Source organism: Trichosurus vulpecula, chromosome 1 (assembly GCF_011100635.1).
Source record: "Trichosurus vulpecula isolate mTriVul1 chromosome 1, mTriVul1.pri, whole genome shotgun sequence".
In the NCBI taxonomy this organism is placed as follows: Eukaryota; Metazoa; Chordata; class Mammalia; order Diprotodontia; family Phalangeridae; genus Trichosurus; species Trichosurus vulpecula.
Genome location: NC_050573.1, coordinates 157,912,068 through 157,936,252, shown reverse-complemented (window position 1 = coordinate 157,936,252; position 24,185 = coordinate 157,912,068). Strand labels below are relative to the sequence as shown.

Below are 24,185 nucleotides of genomic sequence, written 5' to 3'. Positions count from 1 at the left end.
CCAAATTCTACATCTGACATAGTTATGCCAACATGGAAAAATTTACTAATATTTGGAAAGATAATTGAGTCCTAGAGACAAAGGACCTGGGTTCACATCCGACTTCAGATGCTTACTAATTGTGTGACTTTGGGTAACACAAACACAAGGCTTAATCTCCTTCCTCATCCTTGAGATGAGGAGACTGAACTAGATGGCTTCTAAGAGCATTTCCAGGTCTAAATATATAATCCAATCAATTCAGGTCTCAGTTTTCTTTCTTTTTTTAAAAAGGGTTAGAACTCATTTAGTCTAACCTCATCTTTTTTCAGGTGATGAAATTGTGGCTCCAAAATGTTATAAAATTTACTCAAGGTTACACAGCTTGTTAGTGGTAGATCAGATTCTGAATTTCCTGATTCCCATTAAGATGTATAAAAAGATGTAAAAGAGTACTTTCCAAAAAAAAATTTCTTTTTAAAATAGATTCAAAATACTAAAAGATCATTTATGAGCTAATATAATCAGTTGATGTTTTCACAGTAAATACTTAATTCACGCAACCAGCCACATATAAAAGCAATATCTTGCATTATGTTTTCCAAATCCTTAGAATGTTCCATGATTTCATAGGTGAAGGTAATCACTGCACCGACACAAATCTCAACCCCTATAATGCTTAAACAGTGGCTGTTTAAAGAGTGCTAGGGGCCAAAATAATTCATCATGTGGTGGGCCAGCCTTCTGGTGAGGAGTCCCTTTGAATTCTAAACTTAAGCTGATCTTCAGAAGACATCTTATCATCTGAACTATCCTTCAAACTCTTCTAGCTTGATGACATACCAGAACTTGTGTGCTGCTGGCATCGTCTTTGAGAACACCTAGAGTCACCTCTGTATCACCTCATTCTTCAGGAGACATTTCATCCCTTACCACCCCTTCCAGTCAATCGGCCAACAGACACTTATTGAGTACTTAATTTACTTGTACTGGCTATCCTCCACACCTGGAATGCACTTCTTCCTAACCTCTGCCTCAGAGGCCCTTTATTCCTTTAAGATTCAGCTCAGGTACCATCTTTAGCATGAAACCTTTCCTAATGACCCCAACTGCAAGTGCCCTGCTTCCCAAATAATGTTGTATTGAACTGCTTTGTATGTATTTGTTATTTGTTCACTTTATATTTATGCTGTTTGTATTTATATATGTACTCATCTACTCCATTCTAATGTAAGCTCATTAAGAGTACAGACTGCTTCATTCTTTGCACATGAATTTCTAGCACCTGGCACAGTGCCTGGCATATAGGGGTCCCTTTATAAATAATTAGTAACTGATCGATCAGTTAACACTATCTGTGAGGCACTACACTGTGTACCACAGATGCAAGGAAAAACAAAGACAGTACCTGCCCTCTAAGACCGTCCTTTCTAATAGGGAGTCAAGATGTAAATAACCAAGTACATAGAAGATACATACAAAGTGGATGAAGGCAGTTTCAGAGGGGAAGTCACTGGGAGCTCTGAAGATCAGGAAAGGTCTCCTGCAGAAGCTAGAAAAACTAAGAAGTGGAGCTGAGGGGGCTATGGATGCTCAGTGCTGGATGCTCTCATGCTCCCCCATCTGATCTCTAACACCAGGACAGGGGAAGGAGTACCCTCTTTCAGCCCTTATCATGCAGCAATTTCTCTTCTTTTGAGGTTCATTCCATTTATCTATATCATTATACCTAGATCCTGGTTACTGAGCTCTAGGAATTGCTATGAAAAATTGCAGTGTCTCATTCAATCTCTGGGTCATTTCCCTGCCTTTTCCAAGGATTTTAGTACTTCACTCAGTCTTTCTTTCCACCCTAATTCTTGTCCTCTATCTTGGAGGCTTTAAAGTCCACAATGATGTATCTTCAAATACTGTGCCATCCAGTTTATCAGCCCCCTTTTCTCCCATGATGGCTACCTGAATAAGAGGTCAGCTCCCTAACTCATTTACACATACTATAGAAAAATTCTTAAATTTCCCCTAGACTGAATAATGATCAAGAAACCAATTAGAAACTACAGTGACAACTTCTACCCAGAACTGCACTAAAGTCAGCCAGAAGTCCACAGAAATAGGAATGGGTGTGACAGCGTAACCAGAGACCAGAAAGGAGAGGCTTATAATCTGCAAGGCTTTGTGTCCAGAGGCAGTAAGAGTACAGGATTAATCTGAGGACATGCCCAAGCAGGTCAGAAAAGCCCGAGGGATGAGTTTTTGGAAGCCTGTGGGAACAGTAGCTAGTAATATCTTGTGCTCAGACTTGGACAGTCCAGGCTCAGGGGTTCTGGTCTTCCTACCACTCTGTCTTATGATACTGGAGAGGGCTCTAAGGATCCAGTGCTCTGAAATTTAATCCAGATAGGCATAGCCCCAACAGGTAGAAGTCATCACTGGAACCCAAAGTGAGACTAAGCATGGTAAACCTCTCCACCCAAAAGTGAAGGAGGGGGCAGATCTGGCACTAGTTCAAAAATCTAATTCAGGAACTAAAGCTGGAGAAAGGTGCAATTTTTTTTAAAAAAATGCCAACCATTATCAACCACTTTGCATATCTAACTCTATAACAGCTGCAAACAAAGACTCAGGAAAAAATATTTTCCATAAAACCACATTAATCCCTAGAAGAAATGAAGCAAAAGATAAGAAATGAAATAAAAGTCCTTAAAGAAATTGGAAGGTGAATAAGTTGCTTAGATGAGAAGGTAGTAAACCTTACCCAAGAAATGAGCTCCCCGAAAACTAGAATAGACCAAAAAAATCATGTCTCCATAAGACAACAAGAAATATTAGAACAAAATCAAAAGACTGAAAAATGAAAGAATACATACATACATACACACACATATGTGTGTGTGTGTATATATATATGTATATATATATATATGTATGTATGTATAAAACAACCAACCTAGAAAATAGTTCAAACACTGATCATTTAAGAAAAGCTGCAGTCTTTTAAAACTATGATTATAAATAATGATGAGTAGGCTCCTTTTTGGTCATGGCTTTTAGGTAATCCATTAATTCTTAAGTTATCTCTCCTCAATTTATTTGCCAAGTCAATTGGTTCTGCTATTAGTTGCCTTAAATTTTCTGTTTTTTCAGTCTTAATATTGCTTCTTGTCTCATGGAGTCATTAGCTTTTATTTGGTACATTCTAATTTTCAGATAGTATGTTGTTTGGGCAAGGTTTTAAAACTCCTGTGCCAAGCCATTAATTCACTTTCCAATTCTTTATCCTATAGCTCTAATTTCTTTTCCAATTTTTTCCTCTAGTATTCTCACTTAATTTACCAAAAAAATAAACATTTTTAACTCTTGCCTCATCTTGTTCCAGAAATCTAGTTTTTCTTTGAAACTTTTGCTTATAGATGTTTTGGAGTCATTTTCTTCTAGGTTTATGTCTTGAACATTCCTGTCACCATAAAAGAGTTTGCTATACCTCTTGAATTCTGTCACCTTCTCAAAAGAGTTTTATAAGTTTATAGATTCCAAGTAAAGAACTCATGTCTTAAATAATCCAGTCTCATAAAGAAAATAGAACTAGCTGCAAGGGAACTACAAAAAGAAGGGGAAAAACTTGTAAGTATTCTCTCAAACTTTTAAAGAACAATAAATCTCTATAGTACACAAATTATTCTCAAAAATTGAGAAAGCACTCTACCAGACTTCTTTTGGAGACAAATTTAATACTAATACTTAAACTAGAAAAGGAAAAAACACAGAAGGAGATCTATAGACCACTATCATTAAAGAATATCAATTCAAAAAAATTAAATAAAATCAAACATTATAGGATTTTCTCCCCAAGAAATCATTCATTATGACCAAGCTGGATATTTACCAGAGATATAAAGATGGTTCAACATTAGGATAGCAATATAATAAACCTTATTATAACAAAACATCCAAAACCACATGCTCCAAATCTCTAATAATAAGAGAAATGCAAATCAAAACAAGCCTGAGGTTTTGCATCATACCCAACAAGTTGATAAAGCTAAAAAGATGGGAATAGTCAATTGGGGGTGGGGAGGAAGGGTTGTGGGAGGCTGTGGATTATTGTAACAATTTTATAAAGCATTTTGAAATTATTCAAATAAAGTGGCTAGGTTTTCATTAACCCTTAACTCAGAGACTCCACTGCTAAACACATATCCCAAGGAAGTTAATGACAAAAAGAAAGGCTCCAAATAGACTAAAATATTTATAGCAGTACTTTTTGTAGTAGCAAAGAACTGGAAAAAAGTACATAAATGGCCACCAATTGGGGAATGGCTAAACAAATTACACTACACGAAGGTAAAGGAGTATTACTGTGTTATAAGAATGATGAACATGATGAATACAGAGAAGCATGAAAAGACTTAGATTAACAGATGTGAAGTGAATAGAACCAAGAAAGTAGTCTATACAATGACTAGAACAATGTAAATGGAAAGAAAAAATAGTAAAAAAAAATCAAAGTTGTGAAATTATGAAGAACAGTATTAGCCCCAAAGAAGGGGTATGTGAAGATACCTCATGACATTCTTTTGCAATTCTACAGGTGTGGACCATTGTATTAACTTCAGATTTTTTCAATATATTAAAGGTTTGGCTGAATCTTTTTCTTCTCTTCTTCTTATTATTCCTTTTTTAAAATTATTTTTTCTAAAGCACAGTTCTTTGAGAGGAGGAGTAAGGAAGATTATAGGGAGAAATCTAGGTCATGTTGAAAAAAACAAAAGATATCAATAACTTGATATCAGTCTTTCTTAAGAGAAGAAAAAGAACACAGGACTTGTTAAGTCAAGAGAGGTCATTTCAAATCACAGCTCTGAGACTAAATCTATGACCATGAGCAAGTCATTTTACATCTCTATGTCTCAGTTCCCTCATCTGTAAAATGGAAGGAATGCTACATGCACCACCTACCTCACAGGGTTGTTGTGAAGAGAGCACTTTGTAAACCTTAAAGAACTACAGAAACGTGAGTTGTTAATACAGAACAAAAACAAGAGCTGAGGTGCTTTGAAGTACACCATTCAGATATTTTACACAAATGGGAATCTATCATATGTTGTTGCCACTACAGGAGGCACGGGTATTTGTATGTATTTGTCATGTCTCCGGAAATTTCTACTTAAAGAATGTAATTCAAGCCATCCTGCTGTTGGGAATGTCTTCCTTTTCCTGCCTCCCCAAATCTCTACCAATGGAAATCCTACCACCTGAGAAGGTCCAGGTGAAATACCACTCATCACATATACCAGAGGCACTTGATTCTTTCTCTTAAACACAAAGGTATTTAATTTATCCCACTCTAAAACAGGACATAGTCAATTCTCTGCCTCTGTTATGTTGCACATTTAGTTACATGGATGTTAAAAAAAACTGGAGAAGTTACAAGGACTTCAATTTACTTATACTGAAGCTATTTATGCATATGCTTCAGCTCTCCACAATGGTGGCAAGTTGCCAGATAACAAGACTTCTTGTATATCAAGCACAGTAGAAAAAATACTGCATTGAAAACCAGAAGATCTAGGTTAATAACATTATCTCTGATACCTAGTTTTATAACCTGAGCCAATCAATTAAACCCTTCAGTCCTGTATACTGAACTATAAAATCAAGAGTTGGATTGAGTGTATGTAAAGTTCCTAAAATTTTAAGGTTCCCTAATGTCCCTAAGATAGTAAGGTCTAAAATTCTATGGCTCAAAGAATCTTCTGTGATTTTTGTTCCCCAAACAGCAATTAGCATACTCCCATGACCGATAAAGATGTGCTGAAAGAATGATGGTAATGCACTTAGCTAACAGTGTCTAGACAATTATGAGTTAAAATCAAATTCAACTGTGTTAAAAAAAAACACCCTATACACTTACAATGATCCACAATTTCCTCATTGTGGTAATTCCCAACACAAATTCAGCTCACAATCACTCCAAGCTCTCTCATCTTGTATGCTTGGAGCTCTCTTCTTGCTCTCTCTCCTTTTTTTTTAAACTGGAGAGTAACAGTGTACTCTTTTGGTACATGTTATTACTTACAGCACTACAACTGAAAAATGCTTTAAAAAATAAATCTAAAGTTCTAACTATAGCTTGTTGACTTTCTACATTGTTCTAACATGCTAGCAGCTGTTTACTTTGGAGACCTGCTGCAGATATAGGTCAGTCAGTAAAGAAGCATTTATTAAGCACATGCTATGTGCCAGGCACTATGCTAAGTGCTGGGGATACAAAGACAGACAAAAGCAGTACCTTCCTTAAATGAGTTTATATTCTAATGGCAGAGACAAGTGTCAATAAGTAGGTACATAAAGGAAATATACAGAGTAGATGGAAGGTAATCTCACTGAGGAAGGCACTAGCAGCTAAGAAGAACACAGTGGCGAGTCATCTTTGAGAAGATGGGACATGAGCTGAGCTTGAAGGAAGCCGGGGAAGCTAGGAGACAGATGCAGAAAGAAAGAGTATTAGGTACAGAGTATTAGGTACAGAGCTAGTAAAAAAAGTACAGAGATGGAAGACAAAATGTCCTATGAAGGAGTAGCATGTAGGCCAGTGTAGGTATATGATTGTGTTCATGGGGAGGAGTATGTGTACTAAGACCGGAAATGTTGGAAGAAGCCAGGTTATAAAGAGCTTTAAAAGTGAAACAGAGGATTTTATTTTTGATCCTAAAGGTAATAAGAAACCACTGGAGTTGATTATGTAAGGAACATACCTATAATTTGGGAAAATTGCTTTGTTAGCCAAGTGGAAGATGAGTCACAATAGAAGAGAAGGCAGGAAGAGTCCAGGTAAGAAGTGATAAGGACCTGAACTAGAGTGGTGGCTATGTGAGTGAAGACAAGGGGACACACCCGAAAGATGTCTGGAGGTAGAAAGGACAAGACTTGGCAATGAGTTGGCTAGGTAGGCTATGTAAGACTGATGAACAGAGGATGACACTGAGGTTGGGAGCCTGAGAAACTGAGAGGATGGTGGTACCCTTAACAGAAACAGAGAAGCTGGGAAGAGAGGAAGGTTGAGGGGTATAGCTAACGAATTGTTTTGGACAAGGTGAGTGTAGATGCCTCCACAGTATCCAGTTCAAGAGGTGGGAATGTGATATTGTAGCTTAGCAGAAAAACAAGGGTTGGATAGAAAGAGCTGAGAGTCATCAGCATAGAGATGATAAATACGTTGTAGCTGATGAGTTCACTAGGTGAGATAATATAGAGGGAAAAGAAAAAAGGACCTAGGACAGAGCCTTGGCGGATACCCACAGTGAATTTGTGTGACATGGGTGAAGTTCCAATAAAGGAGACTGAGAAGTCAGACCAATAGGAAAACTAGGAGAGAGCAGTATCATGAAATCCTAGAAAAGGAGGAGAAGGTCATGAATAATGTCAAACACTGCCCAAGTCTAGAGGGTTGAGGATTAAGGAAATGTCATTAGATTAGGCAATTAAGAGATCACTGCTAGTTTGGAGAGAATGGTTCAGTTGAGTGATGGGACTGGACATGAGATTACAGAGGATTTACAGGAGAACACATATAAAGGAAGTACAGACACTAAGTGTAGATGGTTTTGTCAAGGAGTTTAACTAAAGAGGACTATAGAGGGACAGTAGGATAGAAGGAGGGTTTTATTTTAAAGAATAGGTGAAACAGATGGAATCATTGGATAGGAATAAACTGAAGATTAGAAAGAGAGTGTGTGATAGTTGATGCAATTTTCTGGAGATGATGGGAAGGGACAGGATCATGCGTGCATGTAGAAGATTTGGCTTTGGAAAGTGAACAGGTCAAATCAAATCAGGAAACATTTATTAAGCATCTTCTATGTGACAAGCACTCTGCTAACTGCTGAGGAGACCAAGAAAAACCCCAATTCCTGCTTTCAAGGAGCTTACTAAAACAATTACATACAAATGTGATAGAGCCAGGATAAATTGGAGATAATCTCAGAGGGAAGGTACCAGATAAAGATGGACGGGGAAAGGTTTCTTGCAGAAAGCGAGACTTTAGCTGACACTTGAAAGAAACCAGGAAGCAGAAATGGGGAGGGAGAGTGTTTCTAGCATGAAGGACTGCCAGTGAAAATGCATTTGGGAGATGGAATAAAAAGAATGGAAAGGTAGGAAGGGAGCAGGTTATGAAAGGCCTGAAAAGCCAAACAAGATTTTATATTTGGTCCAGCAGGCAGAAGTTTATTGAATAGAAAAGTGACATGGTCAGATATGCACTTTAGGAAGATCAATTTGCCTTCTGAGTGGAGGATAAACTGGAGTGGAGAGAGACTTGAGGCAGGAAGACCAACAAGCAAACCACTGAAATAGTTCAGGAATGAGGTGACCAGGACCCGTACCAAGTTGCTGCATTGTGAGAGAACTAAAGGGTGCACCTATGAGAAATGTGACGAAGGTAGGAACAACAAAATTTCACACCTGAGTGAATATAGGGGATGAGAATAAGAAGTTGAGGATCACAGTAGGGTGTGAACTTAGGTAACTGGATGGATGGTGGTACCTTCAACAGAAACAGGGAAGACAGGAAAAGGGGAGAGTTTAAGGGGGGAAATAATGAGTTCAGTTTTGGATATCTAGAATTTAAAATGTCTATGGGACATCCAGTTTGAGATGTCTAATATGCAGTTGGAGATACAAAACTGGCAGTCAGAAGAGAAGTTGGGACTGCATAAATAGATCTAAGAATTATTCGCGTAGATATGATATTAAATCCATGGGAGCTGAGGAGATTACCAAGCAAAACAGTATAGAGGGAGAAGAGCACCCAGGATAGAATCCTAGGGGACACCCATGGTTGCTAGCTGTGGCCTGGGTGAAGATCCAGAAAAGGATACTGAGAAGGAATGGTCAGATAGGTAGGAAAAGAATCCTGAGGGAGCAGGATCACAGAGAGAGAGGGTCACTAGAGAGAAGAAAATATCAAAGAGAAGAGAGTGATCAACAGTGCTGAAGGTTGCAGAGAGGTCAAGAAGGATGAGGATTGGAAAAAGGCCATTGGATACAGTAATTAAAAGATCACTAGCAACTTTGAAGAGAGCTGTTTTGGCTGAATAATGGGGTCAGAAGCCAGAAGAAGTTAAGAAGAGAGGGAAAGGAAAAGAAGTGGAGGCACCAATTGTAGAAGACCTTCTCAAGGAGTTTGGCCAAGAAAGGAAGGACACATATATGATAATAGCTAGCTGGGATGGATGGATAAAGTGAGGGCAAATTTTTCATCTGAGTCCAGAGTGAAGCCAGACACAGAATGTCTCAATGATGTGATAAAGAGGAAGAACATAAAAACAGCTTGGCACAAAATTTATACCCTCCTCTCTAGATTTTCAAAGATCAGCGAGAACTCACTGGAAACCACCAGAACCACAATGCTTTCCAAGATACAGATATCTTTCTTGGACTAGAAATCAAGCAGTATGGCATAGGGGAGAAAGAGTGAGCCTTGGAGCCAGGAAGACTTGTATTCAGGTCTACTTCTGACACACACTGGCTCTGTGGCCATGGCCAAGAAAAAGTACTGACTTGCAATGGTAGAAGAAATTTCCTCACCAAGGAAGTCCTTATGGCAATGAAATCACTGGTAAGTGCATGTTGTTTTCCCCATATGTAAGTCCCCATAAGTATATATGTAATGTTTTATTCTTCTTTTGCATCTGTATCCTCACAACCCAGCATAGCACTTTGTACACAGTAGGCACTTAAAATGCTTATCAATTTGAATTGGGTATTATTAGGAGACTGTGAGCATTTATAAAGGGGAGCAATAAACACTAAGAGCCAGCATGGATTCGTCTAGGTCGTGCCAGACTAAATGCATTTTATTTTTTGATAGCGTTACAGGAAAGGGAGTGGGGCATAATGAAGACAAAACTTATCTTTGAGCCAGGAAGACCTGCGATTAAGTCCCACCTCTGACATATATTGGTGTGTGAGCCTGGGAAAATTACTTAACCTCTCTGTGTTCTAGGCAAATTTTTTAGGAATATAAGTTGTAAGAGGTATCCAGCTCGACTAGTAGAAGGAGTTTCCTCACCCGGGAGTTCCCTATACCAACAAAAGCACAGGTCTAGTCTCCATCCCTCATCGATGGTGTCAAACTTCAATAGAAATGGGGGCCACTAATCTGTAAGTAAGGATCCCTGTGGACTGCACAGAAACTTAGTTTTGTTATATTTTCATTTATATTTCCCAATTACATTTTAATCTGGCTTTGGTCACACAGGAGAATATTGTGGGCCTCATGCAACCACCTGCCCTGTAGATAGGTAGGTGGAGCAATAGATAGAGACCTGGGCCTATAGTCAGGAAGACCTGAATTCAAATCTCGCCTCAGACTCTAATTAGCTATGTGACCCTGGGCAAATCACTTAAATCATAGTTTCCTCAACTCAAAAATGTAAATAATAACAGCACCTGCCTCACAGGGTTGTTGTGAAGATCCAATGGGATCACAATTGCCAAGTTCTTAGCACAGTGCCTGGCACATAGTAGGTGCTACGTAAATACTTATTCCCTTCCCTTCTCCCCTTTGACAGCGCTGCCCCACTGCATTGTTAGATTAAGGGAATGCCATAGTCAGCCCATAGGCATTTGTCAGTAAGTTAATAAATTGTCTCATGATGTCCTGGGAGGACAAGCTGGGGCAACGTGGGCTAGACAAAAATACATGTTTCAGGTTGGGAACCGGTCGCATGACTGGACCCAGAGAGTAGTGATTAGTATATCAGTGTCAGCCTGGAGGTAGGTCTTTAGTGGAAGGCCCCAGGAATTTTCCCTTGGCCCAGTTCTGTTCAACATTTTAATCAGTGATTTAAATGAAGGAGAAAATGGCATTCTTGATAAATTTACAAATAACATGCATCTGGGAGGGAGAGCTAAGACAAATGGCAGAATCAGGATCTTGACAATATAAAATGATGGGCTGAATCTACTAAGACAAAATTTCACTTAACCCCAGAGTTGGAAGGGAGCTCAGAGTCCATCTAGATACCAGGAGCTCTTAGCATAGGATCCAAAATGGCCCCAAGAGGTCTGTGAATTTGAATGGGAAAAAGTTCTCTTTATTTCAACATAATAATGGCTAGTATTTATTTAGTGCTTTAAGGTTTGCAAAACACTTTATTAATATTATCTTAAGCGTAATTGGTTTCCTTTGTAATCATATGTACCTTATTTTATCCATTTTAAAATATAATTCTGAGAAGGGGTCCATAGGCTTCACCAGACTGTCAAAAGGGTCCAGGACACACAAAAAAGGTTAAGAAACTGATCTAGCCTAATGTGTACCTGAAAAAAATCATAGAATTCTAGAGTTGGAGGGGATGTTAGTTAGCATCGATCTAGTCCACACATATCCATCCAGAAGGATTCTCAACTCTTAATATACTCAACAATTCAACAGCTTCCTCCTGAAGATTTCCAATGAAGAGGAACCTGCTGCCCTTGGGGTCCAACAGTTCAAATCTAAGTCTTCTTCTACATGACTACCCTCATGTCCCTGAGTCTTTTCTTCTCCAGGCTTTACACCCCCAGTTCCTCCAAGTGATGCACATATGGCATGAATCAAGCCTCTTCACTATTTTGGTTAGCGTTCTCCACAAATTCACCAGCTAATCAACATCCTTGCTAAATGTAGCACCTGGAAACAAACAGAATTCACAATGTGTTTGACCAGGGTAATTCCTTTACTTGGAACCTATCCATATCTTTCTTAAGACAGACTAAAATTGCAAAGGATTTTTTGCACATCACACTATTAACTCACATTGAGCTTTAAGTACTCTAAAATCATCAGATGTTTTTTTTGAGACAAACTGCTATCTAATCATGCCTCTTCCCATCCTGTAGAAATGAAGTTGATTTTTTTTAACCCAGGGTCAGAGATATAGGGATGTATTTATCCCCATAAATTCAGTATCCCCAATGCTCTGGCCCAGAAGTATCACACTCCAGAGTGCTGCCTGAACCAAATTAAAATGCAATTGGGAAAAGTTTAACAAAATAAATTAAAATATAACACAGATAATGTTAATTTGTGATTTTCTGATTCAATATGTGGTCTGCAGGAATCCATTTCTATCTGATGATAACACTGGTCTACACTCCCAGTGCTTCTTAAACTGTGTGTCAAGATCTATAGTTTAAGAAGTGCTGAAGGGGGTTGTGATTGGAGAAAGCTTAAGAAGCCCTGGACTCTACAGCATTCTTCTTGTCTTTGCTGTTGTTATTCAGTCATTTCAGTAGTATCTGACTCTTCATGACCCCATTTGGGATTTTCCTGGAAAAAGTCCTGGGCTGGTTTGCCTGGACTAGTCTAGCTCATTTTACAGATGAGGAACTGAAACAAACGGGGTTAAGTGACTTTCCCAGAATCACACAGCTAGTAAGTATTTGAACTCAGGAAGATGAGTCTTCCTGACTCCAGGCCCAGCACTCTATCCACTGCACCATTTAGCTACCCCTCATCTAGCAATCTCATGTAGTAATTGTGTTAAAACAAGAAAGGTTGGACCAGCAAGAACTGACCTTCATGAAGCCATGAAACTTCATGAAGCTCTTTGCAATAACTGCTTCTTTTACTAATTTAAGAGGGATACACGGTAGGAAAAGTGGATTTAAAATCAGAGAACCTTAGTTCCAACTCCAGTTGTATCACAATGGGCAAGTAAGTTCACCTCTAAAGAGTTGAGTTTCTTCAACTATAAAATGAGGGAGTAGGGTTAAATGATGTCAAAAATCCTTTTTCTGTTCTAAATCCTTTCATCCTATGAAATGTAAAATTCTAAATTTTAATTTTTAAAAATCAATTGGACATAATAGACAAAGCACAACTAGAAAATAGCTCATAAATGATCTGGGCCTTTTACTATACTTCAAAGTGAATGTGAGTCAACAGGGTGAAATAGCATATCCATACACACATGCGCACATACATGTGCACTCGTGTGTGTGCGCGCACACACACACAGTATTAGGCTACCTTAATTGTCTCATTGTCTTCTGCTTTTTTCACATCATATCTAGAGCAGTGTATTCTGTTCTGAGCACTACATTTCAGTAAGAACATGGACCAATTAGAGCACATCCATTGGAAGGAGAGCCAATGGTGAGAGAATCAGGAAGGACATTTTTTTAAAAAGAATCAGTTGAAAGACTTGGGGATGTTACCCCAGTGAAGAAAATAATCAAGGGGAGTATATGAGAGCTGTCTAATAATGAATTTGTATAGCACTTCAAGGTTTACAAAGTGCTTTACAAATGTTATTTCTTTTGATCCTCCCAACAATGCTGAGAGGTGGACGCTATTATTATCCCTACCTTACAAATTATGAAATCGAGGCAAACAGAGGTGTCTGAGGCCAAATTTGAACTTAGATCTTCCTGACTTCAAGCATCATCTAGCTTCCTATCTTCAAGTCTTCCTATCTGAAGGACTGTCATGTGGAAGAGGAATTACAATTGTTCTGCTTGGCACTAAATGGTAGAATGAGGATCCATAGGTACAAAGCGAGCTGCACAGAGCTAGATTTTAATTCAACATGAAGAAAAACTTCTTAACAATTAGAACTATCCAAAAGTGGACCTACTGGCCCTTTTCACTTTTGAATAGAGAGACATTATGTTATGGTGGATAGGGCCCTGAACCTTAACTCAGACACACTTGGGTTCGAAACCCTCCTTAGACACTGACTTAAAATCTGTCTTAGTTTTTGCTTTTGTAAAATGAACGAGTTATACTTGGTGTCCTCTAAGTTCCTTTTCAGCTCAAAATCTACATAATCATGACCTTTAAAGTTAAGAGTTCTTCACCAATGGAGATGGTCTTCAAAAGGACCCTGTATAACCACTAACCGGATGAACTATAGAAAGGTTCTTCTTTGATTACAAGTTGGACAAGATGATCTCAGAAGCACCTTCTGATTCTATAAAAACTACATTTGGCCATCTGGAATAGAAAAACAGAAGTAGATGAGAGGTAAAGAAGGAAGGGAAGGAGTATTTTGGCCACAGATATGAGGAAACAAAAACATATTAGAGAAGATGCAAGGATGTTGGGCAAGGGAAATCCTTAAATTTGATTAAAATCCCTAAATTGAGATTAAATTTGTTTTGAATTGACTTAAATGTCATTTTCATTAGGACACAATATATAGGAATATGCAGGGATTGTTAACTATAGACATATGTTTTTTTAATTCAATTCAGTAGCTATTAATCTAGTGTCCATAAATTAACTGGCAAAGAATTCTACAAAGAGGAAAAGATATACTGAATTACTAAAATAACAAAAATATATAGGACCTTCCCTCAAAAATATCATCAGCCATACTTATTCACCCATTCCTGACCTCACTCATGTCACTCTGAACCTCAATATACTTATATGTAGAATGGGGACAACAAAAGAAGATTTAAGTGAAATAATAAACACAAACATGTTGCAAACCTGAAAGCACCATGTTAGGGGTTCTTAACCTGGGGTCTGTGAATTCGTTTTTTTAAAACATTTTGATAACTATATTTCAGAGTAATTACTTTCCTTTGTAATTACATTATTTTATTTTATTCATTTAAAAACATTAAACTGAGGAGCCCTTAGTTTCACCAGACTGCCAAAGGGGTCCATGAAAAAAATTGGTTAAGAACCCCTGTAACATATAAATGCCATCATCATCATCATCATCATCATCGTCATTGTCATCTGTTGTTGTCATCATCATATTTACTCCACCTTATAAGATCATGTTGGATTGAGAGGTGGAAGAGACCTTAGAAATTGTCTAATCCAGCTCTTCATAACACAGAGGAGGAAATTATTGACTAGACAGATGAAGTGATTTGCCTAAGACCACAGAGGTAATAAGTAACATCCAGTGTTTCAACCTGGCACTCTAACTTCTAACCCAGTGCTCTTTCTAGAATATCACACAGGTTCGTTGCGAAGTTAAAACGAAGATAGGAAGATAAGATATTGATGAAGGTTATAATGATAATGGAGTAAAGAGATTTGCCTTCTGTATCACATACATATGGGAAAATAACTTTCTACCCTCTGTTGTTGTTGTTAAATAATGTCTCTTAGTGATCCCATTTGGGGTTTTCTAGGCAAAGATACTAGAGTGCTTTACCATTTCCTTCTCTAGCTCATTTTTCAGATGAGGAAACTGAGGTAAACAGGGTTAAGGGACTTGCCCAAGGTCACACATCTAGTTAGTATCTGAGACTGGATTTGAACTCAAGATGAGTCTTCCTGATTCCAAGCCTAGTGCTCTATTCACTGTGCCACCTAGCTGCCCTCTAGAGGGGGCATCACTTAGTGGCATCAAGACCTCCTTTGTTGTTTTAGATCTTTTTCACTCTGCCTTTTTCTAAGAAAGTCTCTTTTAATAGTTTTGTAATCTGTTACAAGTAGTTTGGATTTTCTATGATTCAGTAAAATGTAAACGCCTCGAAGGCAAAGACAATTTCACTTTAGTCTTTGTATCCCCAAGCCTAGTAGAAAGCCTTGCACACAACAGGTGCTCATTTAATGTTTGTTGAGTGGAATAGAAACAGCAGATCATATTTATTGAAAAGATTAATCTTCATTTTTCTTGTCTGGACTTGGGTGTTTTACAATAAAAAGCTACATAAACTTTTGCTCAAATAAAATTACCTTCCCCTTTCCTAACTTTGGATCCTAGCAGTTTATCCAAATAAGGGTAACAGAAATACCTGTACTGTATGAATAAGCATCTTTTGCCAAAAAAAGTACAAATATGTAGAAAGCATTTGACCAAAAAAATGAAAATTTCTCCTGTATTTTAAAGTTATTAATTTCCTCACAGAAATTAGGCCAAGTTTTAATTGACACAACCAAACTCAGAGCTAAGCAACAGCAATTCATACAATAAAAAAGCAAAATCTTTCGCTACCCTCCCTTTCTGGGAAAAATAAGCATAAATGTTTCTGAAAGCTGAATTGGCAAGTCACCAAATTGAGGGTTGGAAGGGACCTCACAAACGAATGAACATGAATCCCTTTTACAACCAACAAACGGCCATCCAGTCTTTGCTTGAAACCCTCCAGCGGGGACACCTCCTGAGACTGTGCAGTTATGAGTTAATTTCTCTATGATAAATTTTAGGCACCTACCAGGAATGTGTTTCCACAGTGGCCACATACTACTCGTGTCCCTTCTGGTTGGATTGGTAATGCAGGCTGAGCAGGCTGTTCTTCGGGAATTAGCATTACTGGGCCCAGGTTAATAATGCGTCTACTGTGGAAAGAAAATTAAACAGCTTCCTCATCCCACAAAGAGACTGATGAAGGAAAAGATTTAAAGACTCCTGTGTTATACAGCATATGGTATCAACATACTTTCCACATATACAATAAAAGTATTTAGCATTGAAAGGACAGAATTTTCTTTATCACAAGAGTTTAGCAAATCTACTATAAACCTAATCCATAATTTACTAAGATTCTGAAAAATAATTTTATTTCTATTACCAGGTTTTCTTGATTATCAAATAGGACGGAAAATATCTAATATTCCCTGAAAGCACCAGAAGAGTAATCTCAGTATGTAAGAAGATCACATAAAATACAGTCAAGAGAAAAAAGTATCAATATTAATTTTATGAAGGAATAAAGTCGTATTTTAAACATTCCATTGTCTTAGTGCCTATATTTTTAAAAGTTAACAACCATGACTAATACTTTCCAACATTACAGTTTACATCATGTCAACACAGGAATTTCCATAGCATGAAGACAACAGAGCTCCTATTAAGTTACAACCAAATTGCTGGGTAAGTGAAAAAATTGGGCTAGTACTGTAATTAAATTGCATCTTCTCATTCAGTAAACCCAAATTCAATTCTGTTGTTTGTGGTAGTAGGGAGGACGTCATAATATGAATACCTATAAATAATCTACTAATGTCTTTTCGGCCAAGTTTAGCCTCTTTTTGCTACCAAACCTTTTCTCAGTGCTTTCAACAAATAAGAAAGTGTGATGCTCCTTCCTCCTTCAGATTGCCTTGTGGTAGAAGTACAAATGACCCATGAAATTTCCAAAATTCAGGAAAGCAGAGAAAAAAGAGATGACACAAGGTCCTGATATGCATGGATACACATATGCTCATGATTACATTTATCATGCCCACATGCATAATATTAATACTTATCAACTGTGTACAATATATGCTTAACTACATACTGTGGAATACATCAGTTAAGCACTTAATGCTTCAAAGTAATTGATATGGTAAAGGTGAAGTAATTTGTCAGTTTTGAGAATGTTAACCTAATGAGTCAGAATGATTTAACTCAAGGCCTTAAATAAATAGTTATTTAGTATCTAGGAAATTTTCATCAGTTATTCAAGAATATTAAACACACAAAGGCAGTTCTGCCCATCAAGTCCACAGTTCACAGGTCCCATTTTATGTAAAAGAAAAATGAATTATTGAAGTTATGTATCTTTAATTCTTACCAGTTGGGTCTTGGACAGCCTATTCGCCGAGATGTATCCTTACAGATGAGGAGACAATTACACGGACATCTAACATATTTCTTCCCTGTTGGCGGGTTTTTGATTGGCTACATAAGTGGAGGGGGGGAGCCAAACATAGGTCATTAAAAAGAAGAGTAGTAATAGTAACATTTATATCATGTTTTAAGGTTTACAAAGAACTTCATAAATATTATTTCATTTGATCCTCACAACAAACCTAATATGTAGGTACTATAATTATCCCCATTTTACAGATTAGGAATTTATGGCAAATAATAGTTAAGTGATTCGCCTAGGGTCACACAGCTAGCAAGTATCTGAGGCCATATTTAAACTCAGGACCTCCTGACTCCAGGATGTCTATCCACTACACCAGCTAGCTGCCATTAAACAGAGAAGGGAAAGTCACACCTTTGTTCCCTCTTTTTGAATTGTATAAGGTACCCTCAAACCTGAGATTCACAGCTAGTATTCAAATGCAGGTCTTCCTGATTCCAGGCCCATTGTGCCACCTCAGTGCCTTCACAGGAGTCAGGTGTCTTAGATGCCAGTCCCACTACCACCACAAACAAGTGACCCTGAAAAGGTCACTTAACTTCTCTGGGATTTCAGGCTCCTCCACCGTGAAATAAGAAGATTAGACTAGGTAGCTTCTAAGGTCCCTATCAATTCCAAAACTCTACGATTTCTTAACTATTCTAATTTATATCTGTCACGTTCTCTCCAAGCACATTGCAGTCTTACTTGATGTGTGCATCACCATGCATCTGGACAACTTTAAGAGGATCACAGCATAAGTCTGGAAACTCAAAGGTACCTCATAGGTCATCTGATCCAGTTCCCACTCTTATTTTAGAAATGAGTAAACTGAAGCCCAGAGTTGAAATGACACGGGTAGAATACGGCAATGTTGGAAATGGAACCAGACGTTTTAACTTCAAATCCAACAAACATCTTACTCCACCATGTTACCTCCCGGACCCCTAAGAGATGCCTTATAGATCCTCCTGCATCCAGTCTCTTCAACTTACTCTTCACATAGCTATCAAAATAATTCTCCAACGACACAAATCTGATCATGATCAAGTCATTCTCCCTTTAAGAAAGCTACAGTGGTCTCCAACTGCCTCTATTATAAAATCCAAATTCCTTAATCTGGCGTTCAAGGCCTGCTCCAATTAGGGTCCAACATCCTGTCCCAGACTTGTTTCATGTCATTCCCCAAGAGTCTGTCCATTCCAAACAAACTGAATGCCCAGCTATACCTTGAACTTGATGCCCCATATCGTACTTCTTGTACTTCACCCAAGTCATGCCCAACATGGAGCATGCACCCCTCTCCTATTCTCTACTTTTCAATCTCCCTATTTTCCTTCAAGGCTCAGCTCCTACCACCTCCATGAAGCTTCAAATGATTCCTCTCAGTTATCACTGGTCTCTCCTTCTTCAAATATACCTAGAACATTTTTGATTCCTCCTTTGCTTCCATCACTTCCTCTCTCTTATTATACTTACCTTTGCACGTGCATCATCCACCTACTAGAGTACAAGCTCTTTGACGGCGGAGTCTGCTTTCTTCCTGTTCCTTGCACATAGCAGGTATTTAATAAATGTTGAACTGAACTGGATTTCAAAAAGGTAGCTTCACAGGCAGCTAGGTAGCAAAGTCAGGAAGACTTGAGTTCAAATTCAGCCTCAGATACATCTCAGCTGTGTGACCTTAGGCAAATCACTTAACCTCTGTCTGCCTCAGTTTTCTCATCCATAAAAATAGGAATAATAATAGCACCTACCTCCCAAGGATGCTTCGAGGATCAAATGAGATAACATTTATAAAGCGTTTTATAAACTTTAAAGCACTAGTTAAGTGCTAGCTGTTAGTATTATCATAACCATAAATAAACTATGCCGAGCACTATTCAGGTTTTAATACATTCTGACTACTCTCTCTGACCCACACTGTTAATACCTGAAAAATTGTGAAATCTATATACAAATTGGTACCCCAAATTATTATTCTCCCCCAGTGAGTAGTTACAAGGAAGTGCAAATGTCTAGCCATTCAAAAACAAATGCAGAGAAAACAAAGACCCTATCCAAAGAAACAGAGTGCATGGGACCAAGGACTCTGATTTTCATAAGATAATATTTGTAAAACACTAAACACAGTGTCTGTCTGGCACATAATAGGTGATTAATAAATGCTTAATCCTTTACTTCTCCTGTGTTAATAAAGAAAAGTACATCTTTATTTGTCACTTATTTCTGATCTGGCTTCATATAATCACATATATTCTAGCCAAACTAGACTCCTTGCTGTTCTTCCAAACTAAACATTCCCTATCCCACTGCCATACTTTTGCATAGGTTGTCTCCCATACCTGGAATGCCTTCTTTCCTAACCTCTAACTAGTAAAATCTTATGTTTTCTTTAAGGATCAATTAAGGTACAACCTCCTATAGGATGCCCTTCCTGATTGCCCCAGTATTTAGTGTGCTCTCTCTCTCTCTCTCCTTGAATTACCTTGTAGTTACATGTACATGGTATATCCTTCCAATACAGTTTAAACTCCTTGAGCACAGGAATGGTTTCATTTTTGTCTTTAGATTACCAGAATCTAGCATAGCACCTTGTACACAATCGATGCTTAATGCTTATTGAATTTAATTCTTTCTCCAAGTCTAAATTATCATTTTAAGATGGTCTATAGCCTTTATTTTTTAAGTTTTCTGTCTCTTTGTTTTCTCTACATTTGTTTCTGAATGGCTAGACATTTGCACTTCCTTGTAACCACTAGCTGGGAGAGAACAAAAATTTCCACAACTCTCCCCATCTCCCATCCCCTTGATTCAATGATCATGTAATTAAATGAGTAACAGAACACAGGTGGAGAATGTGTTAAGGCCAGTGTTGAGACATAATTGGCATCACTCTTCTCTCTTGGGATAAAAGAGCTGTCACAGGGTTAGGGTATTACAGAAGTTAACAATTATCTCCAAGCAAAAACCTATCTTACTTGTGACCCTTATCATAAGACATTTTTTACATCACTCATTCTTCACAGGGATTGACAATGTAAAAATCTGATATAAATACATTTCTTTCAAGTACAGTGTTAAGCCTTTTTTTATTTTTCTGTTTACTTCAACAAATGTTGATTATGTACAAGGTACTGTATTAGTCTCTGCCCTCAGGGAGCTTATTGGGGTGCAGGGCAGATGGAAGTACTGATAATGGCACTACAGAGGACAATGAAATAGTCCAGACAAAATGTTCTAGCAAAACTTGGGGAAGGAGAAACATTCAGCTGGGGATGTGGGGAAGAGAGAAAGTTCATCCCTAAGAATATGTGTTGCTAACCAGTTAAATATTATCAAAGCGAATGTGTTTGAGTCACCAAACTATCAGTAAAATGGCTTTTAGTCTAGTTTCTACAAGTAAATGATTGCTCACATTAGTCAAGAAAGCTCATCTAAGTACGCTACATGCAAGAAACACATTTTAATAGTTTCGCCCATAGAGTGAAGCTACATCTTTCATTTACAAAACTGCCTGATAAAACCTTTTTATTATGAGAAACAGAAAATGTACTTAACTGTGATGGGAACAGAGTCTAACTGAGGACAATAAGTAATAATCTCACAACTTACTGTTCGCTGACTTGCTTCTGTAAGAAGACAAAATGCATTCTATTCAAAACAATCATGAGGACTTCTTAATTGACTTAGCTTCGGCAATACACTTTGGTCATTATAAAGGGATCCCTGTGTTTGTATTCCTGCCCAGCTACTGCTAGGGTTATCCCATAGATATACTTCATTTGGAAAGGATTTACATGCCAGTTTAGGCTTTTCAAGTGAGGGGAGGAAAAAAAGCCCTTACCGTAGCTTCATTGCAGACTGTACATTTCACTACATGCTGGTGAAGCTTGCCATCCAAATTGATTAGAGATTGGCACACACGGCAGTTTATTATAGGAACACCACTGGCATCTGGACTAGCAATGGCTGTGTAAGGAGGTGGGAGTTCCGCTGAAAAGATAGGAATCAAGTCAATACATATTTGTTAAGTGCCTACTATATGCAACATACTGCACTGAATGTTTGGGATACAAAGAAGGGGGGAGGAGACTCAGTTCCTGCCCTCGAGAAGCTTACAATCTAAGAAGAAGCGTTTATTAAATGACTCCTCTGTTCTAGACACTGGGCTAACCACTTTACAAGTGTTATCTCCATAGATGCTCACAACAAAACTGACAGGTAGGTGCTAGTATTAACCCCTATTTACAGATGAGGAAATGAACAGGAAGAGACTAAGTGATCTGCCCACCATCACACAGCTATCAACTGTCTGAGCCCAAATTTGAACTCGGGCCCTCCCGATTCTAGGTTTCATGCTCTATCTACTGTACCACCTAGCTGCTTAACACGGGGAGACGATGCAAACAACTATGTACAAACCAGATCTATACAAAATACATTGGAGACAATCTTAGAGAATTACTAGTATTAAGTGAAACTAGGAAAGGTTTCTTGTAGAAGGTAGGATTTTAGATAACACTTAAAACAAGTCAGGGAAGCCAGGAGGTGATAAAGTAGAGGAACGGAATTCTAGGCCTGAGAGAAAAATGTGATGTGTTCAATCATGTCTGACTTTTCATGACCCTATTTAGGTTTTTCTTGCCAAAGATACTAGAATGGCTTGTCATTTTCTTCTCCAGCTTATTTTACTGATGAGAAAACTGAGGCAAATAAGATTAAGCGACTTGCCCAGGGTCACACAGCTAGTAAGTGTCTGAGGCCAGATTTGAACTCAGGAAGATGAGTCTTCCTGACTTCAGGCCAGCACTCTATCCACTATGCCACCTAGCTGGCCAGGCATAGGAAAAAGATAGTGGAAATGTAGGAAATCAGTAAGGAGGCAGGTGTTGCTGGATCATAAGTTATAAGAAGATTTGGGAGTGGGGAGGTAGGAGGTAATGTCAATATTGAGGCTAAAAGGTAAATTAGATATTTAGAGAAATTATGCCTATTTTAAACTCAGAGGCAATATAGATGACTTTTAAATATTCTGTGAGGATAGTCAAGGAACAGAAATCTGCTATGCTTTTAGTCCTGTTCTTTAAAGAAGTCACCTAGACTGGGTTCCCCCAAATTAATTTCAGGAGATAAAGCCAGGGGCAGCTAGGTGGTGCAGTAAGTAGAGCACCAGCCCTGGAGTCAGGAGGACCTGAGTTTAAATTTGACCTCGTACACTTGACACACTAGCTATGTGACCTTGGGCAAGTCACTTAACCTCAACTGCCCTGCCCCTCAAAAAAAGGAGATAAAGCCAAATATAACAAAATAACCCCAGCTTTGAGTTCTTGTCTGATTTTCTTAAAGCTCACCCACAATGTTCCAGTTTCTAATGCCTACTTGTCAGACTTCATGGTCAAATCCAGTGAATAAATTCACTCCTTATTTCAAAAGGTGATTAAAATTTTATTACTACCACACCTCTTCCCATTATATTGCAACCCCTATGACTATTATTAGACATCTCCCTCATTGTTGCATTCTCTGCCCCTCATACACACTATCATCATCTAAAGGTCTACCTTCTGCATAAAAGCCTCTCTAAACTTAGCCAGTTTAGTCTTTGATGGCAGACACAAAGTCTATACTGTTTGCGATGGTCATGGATAATAAAATGATCCTAGCTTTGAACTCATAGCTATTACTGGACCTCTACCAGAAGCTTTTCCAGCTATGATCCAGTAAAAGTCAGTCTGGCTATTGTGTGCCTAATGCAAAAACCAAGGAATATTTAAAATCTGCAGAAAAGCCCATGAAAGCAAATCATTACGTTATGATCTAATTTTGCAGCTGCAAATGCTCCTTTGTTAAGTAAAGCAGCATAGACCCTTCCACTTAATATTTCTATGCTTATGTGGTAGATTTGTACATTTAGACAGTCCTTCAGGAATCATCAGGTAAAGATTTGATGGGAAAAATGGGGAATCCTCTGGTCTCTCTTCCCTTCTCACATAGTCTCATGCCGGCATTCTATGTAGCCCTACTACCAAAAGGTGCAGAAGTAGAGCATCCGTTTATAATCTTGGCATCTTGGTTCCTCCTAGACATCCCTCCCCACTCCCCCCCCTCCCCATACACACACTCACTTTAACATTCTTCCTCATCTTATGAACACACAGTCCTGCTATGGATTGCATATAGTTACTAAAATAAGGACTAGAAGACAATTTATAAAAGGCAGAGAAATGGGGATGCTCTTTGGGCCAGTGCCATATTGTGTTTGACAATATCCACAAACTGGGACTTTGTAGGAGTGCCAAGTCAGGATGATGAAGGTTCTGGTAAAACTGCAATGTCAGCAGTTTAAGGAATAGATACAAAAGGGTCAGATCCAAAGCTGTGAACCTCGGCTAGGGAAGGAGGGAATCAGTATAACCATGCTGGAACAGAACAGTTTCCTCCTCCTCCAAGGAAATAAGGAAAATCAAGACAGACTGGGGCCCAAATGACCACTGACAGCTGAACGTGATAAGGCAAAGAGATCAGATGAGGCACAGTTTTAGAGTCATAAGTATTCATCTTCACGTAATGGAGCTTGAGTACTGGAGTTTGAGAATTAAGGAGTAGAAATGCTCTCATATCCTTTTAGT

At 38.3% G+C, this 24,185-nt stretch overlaps 1 protein-coding gene across 2 annotated transcripts in view; it reads right to left on the bottom strand.

Annotated features, from left to right (window-relative positions):
* The window catches only part of PIP4P2 (phosphatidylinositol-4,5-bisphosphate 4-phosphatase 2), a 76,060-nt gene that overhangs the window by 25,923 nt on the left and 25,952 nt on the right, over nucleotides 1-24,185 (bottom strand). For both annotated transcript variants that reach the window (XM_036740778.1, XM_036740777.1), the window contains exons 2-4: nucleotides 21,401-21,549; nucleotides 17,497-17,603; nucleotides 16,153-16,276 (exon numbers count right to left, since the gene is read on the bottom strand). In XM_036740778.1, the coding sequence (XP_036596673.1) occupies nucleotides 16,153-16,276; nucleotides 17,497-17,603; nucleotides 21,401-21,549 (380 nt within the window). The remainder of the gene's footprint in view (nucleotides 1-16,152; nucleotides 16,277-17,496; nucleotides 17,604-21,400; nucleotides 21,550-24,185) is intronic.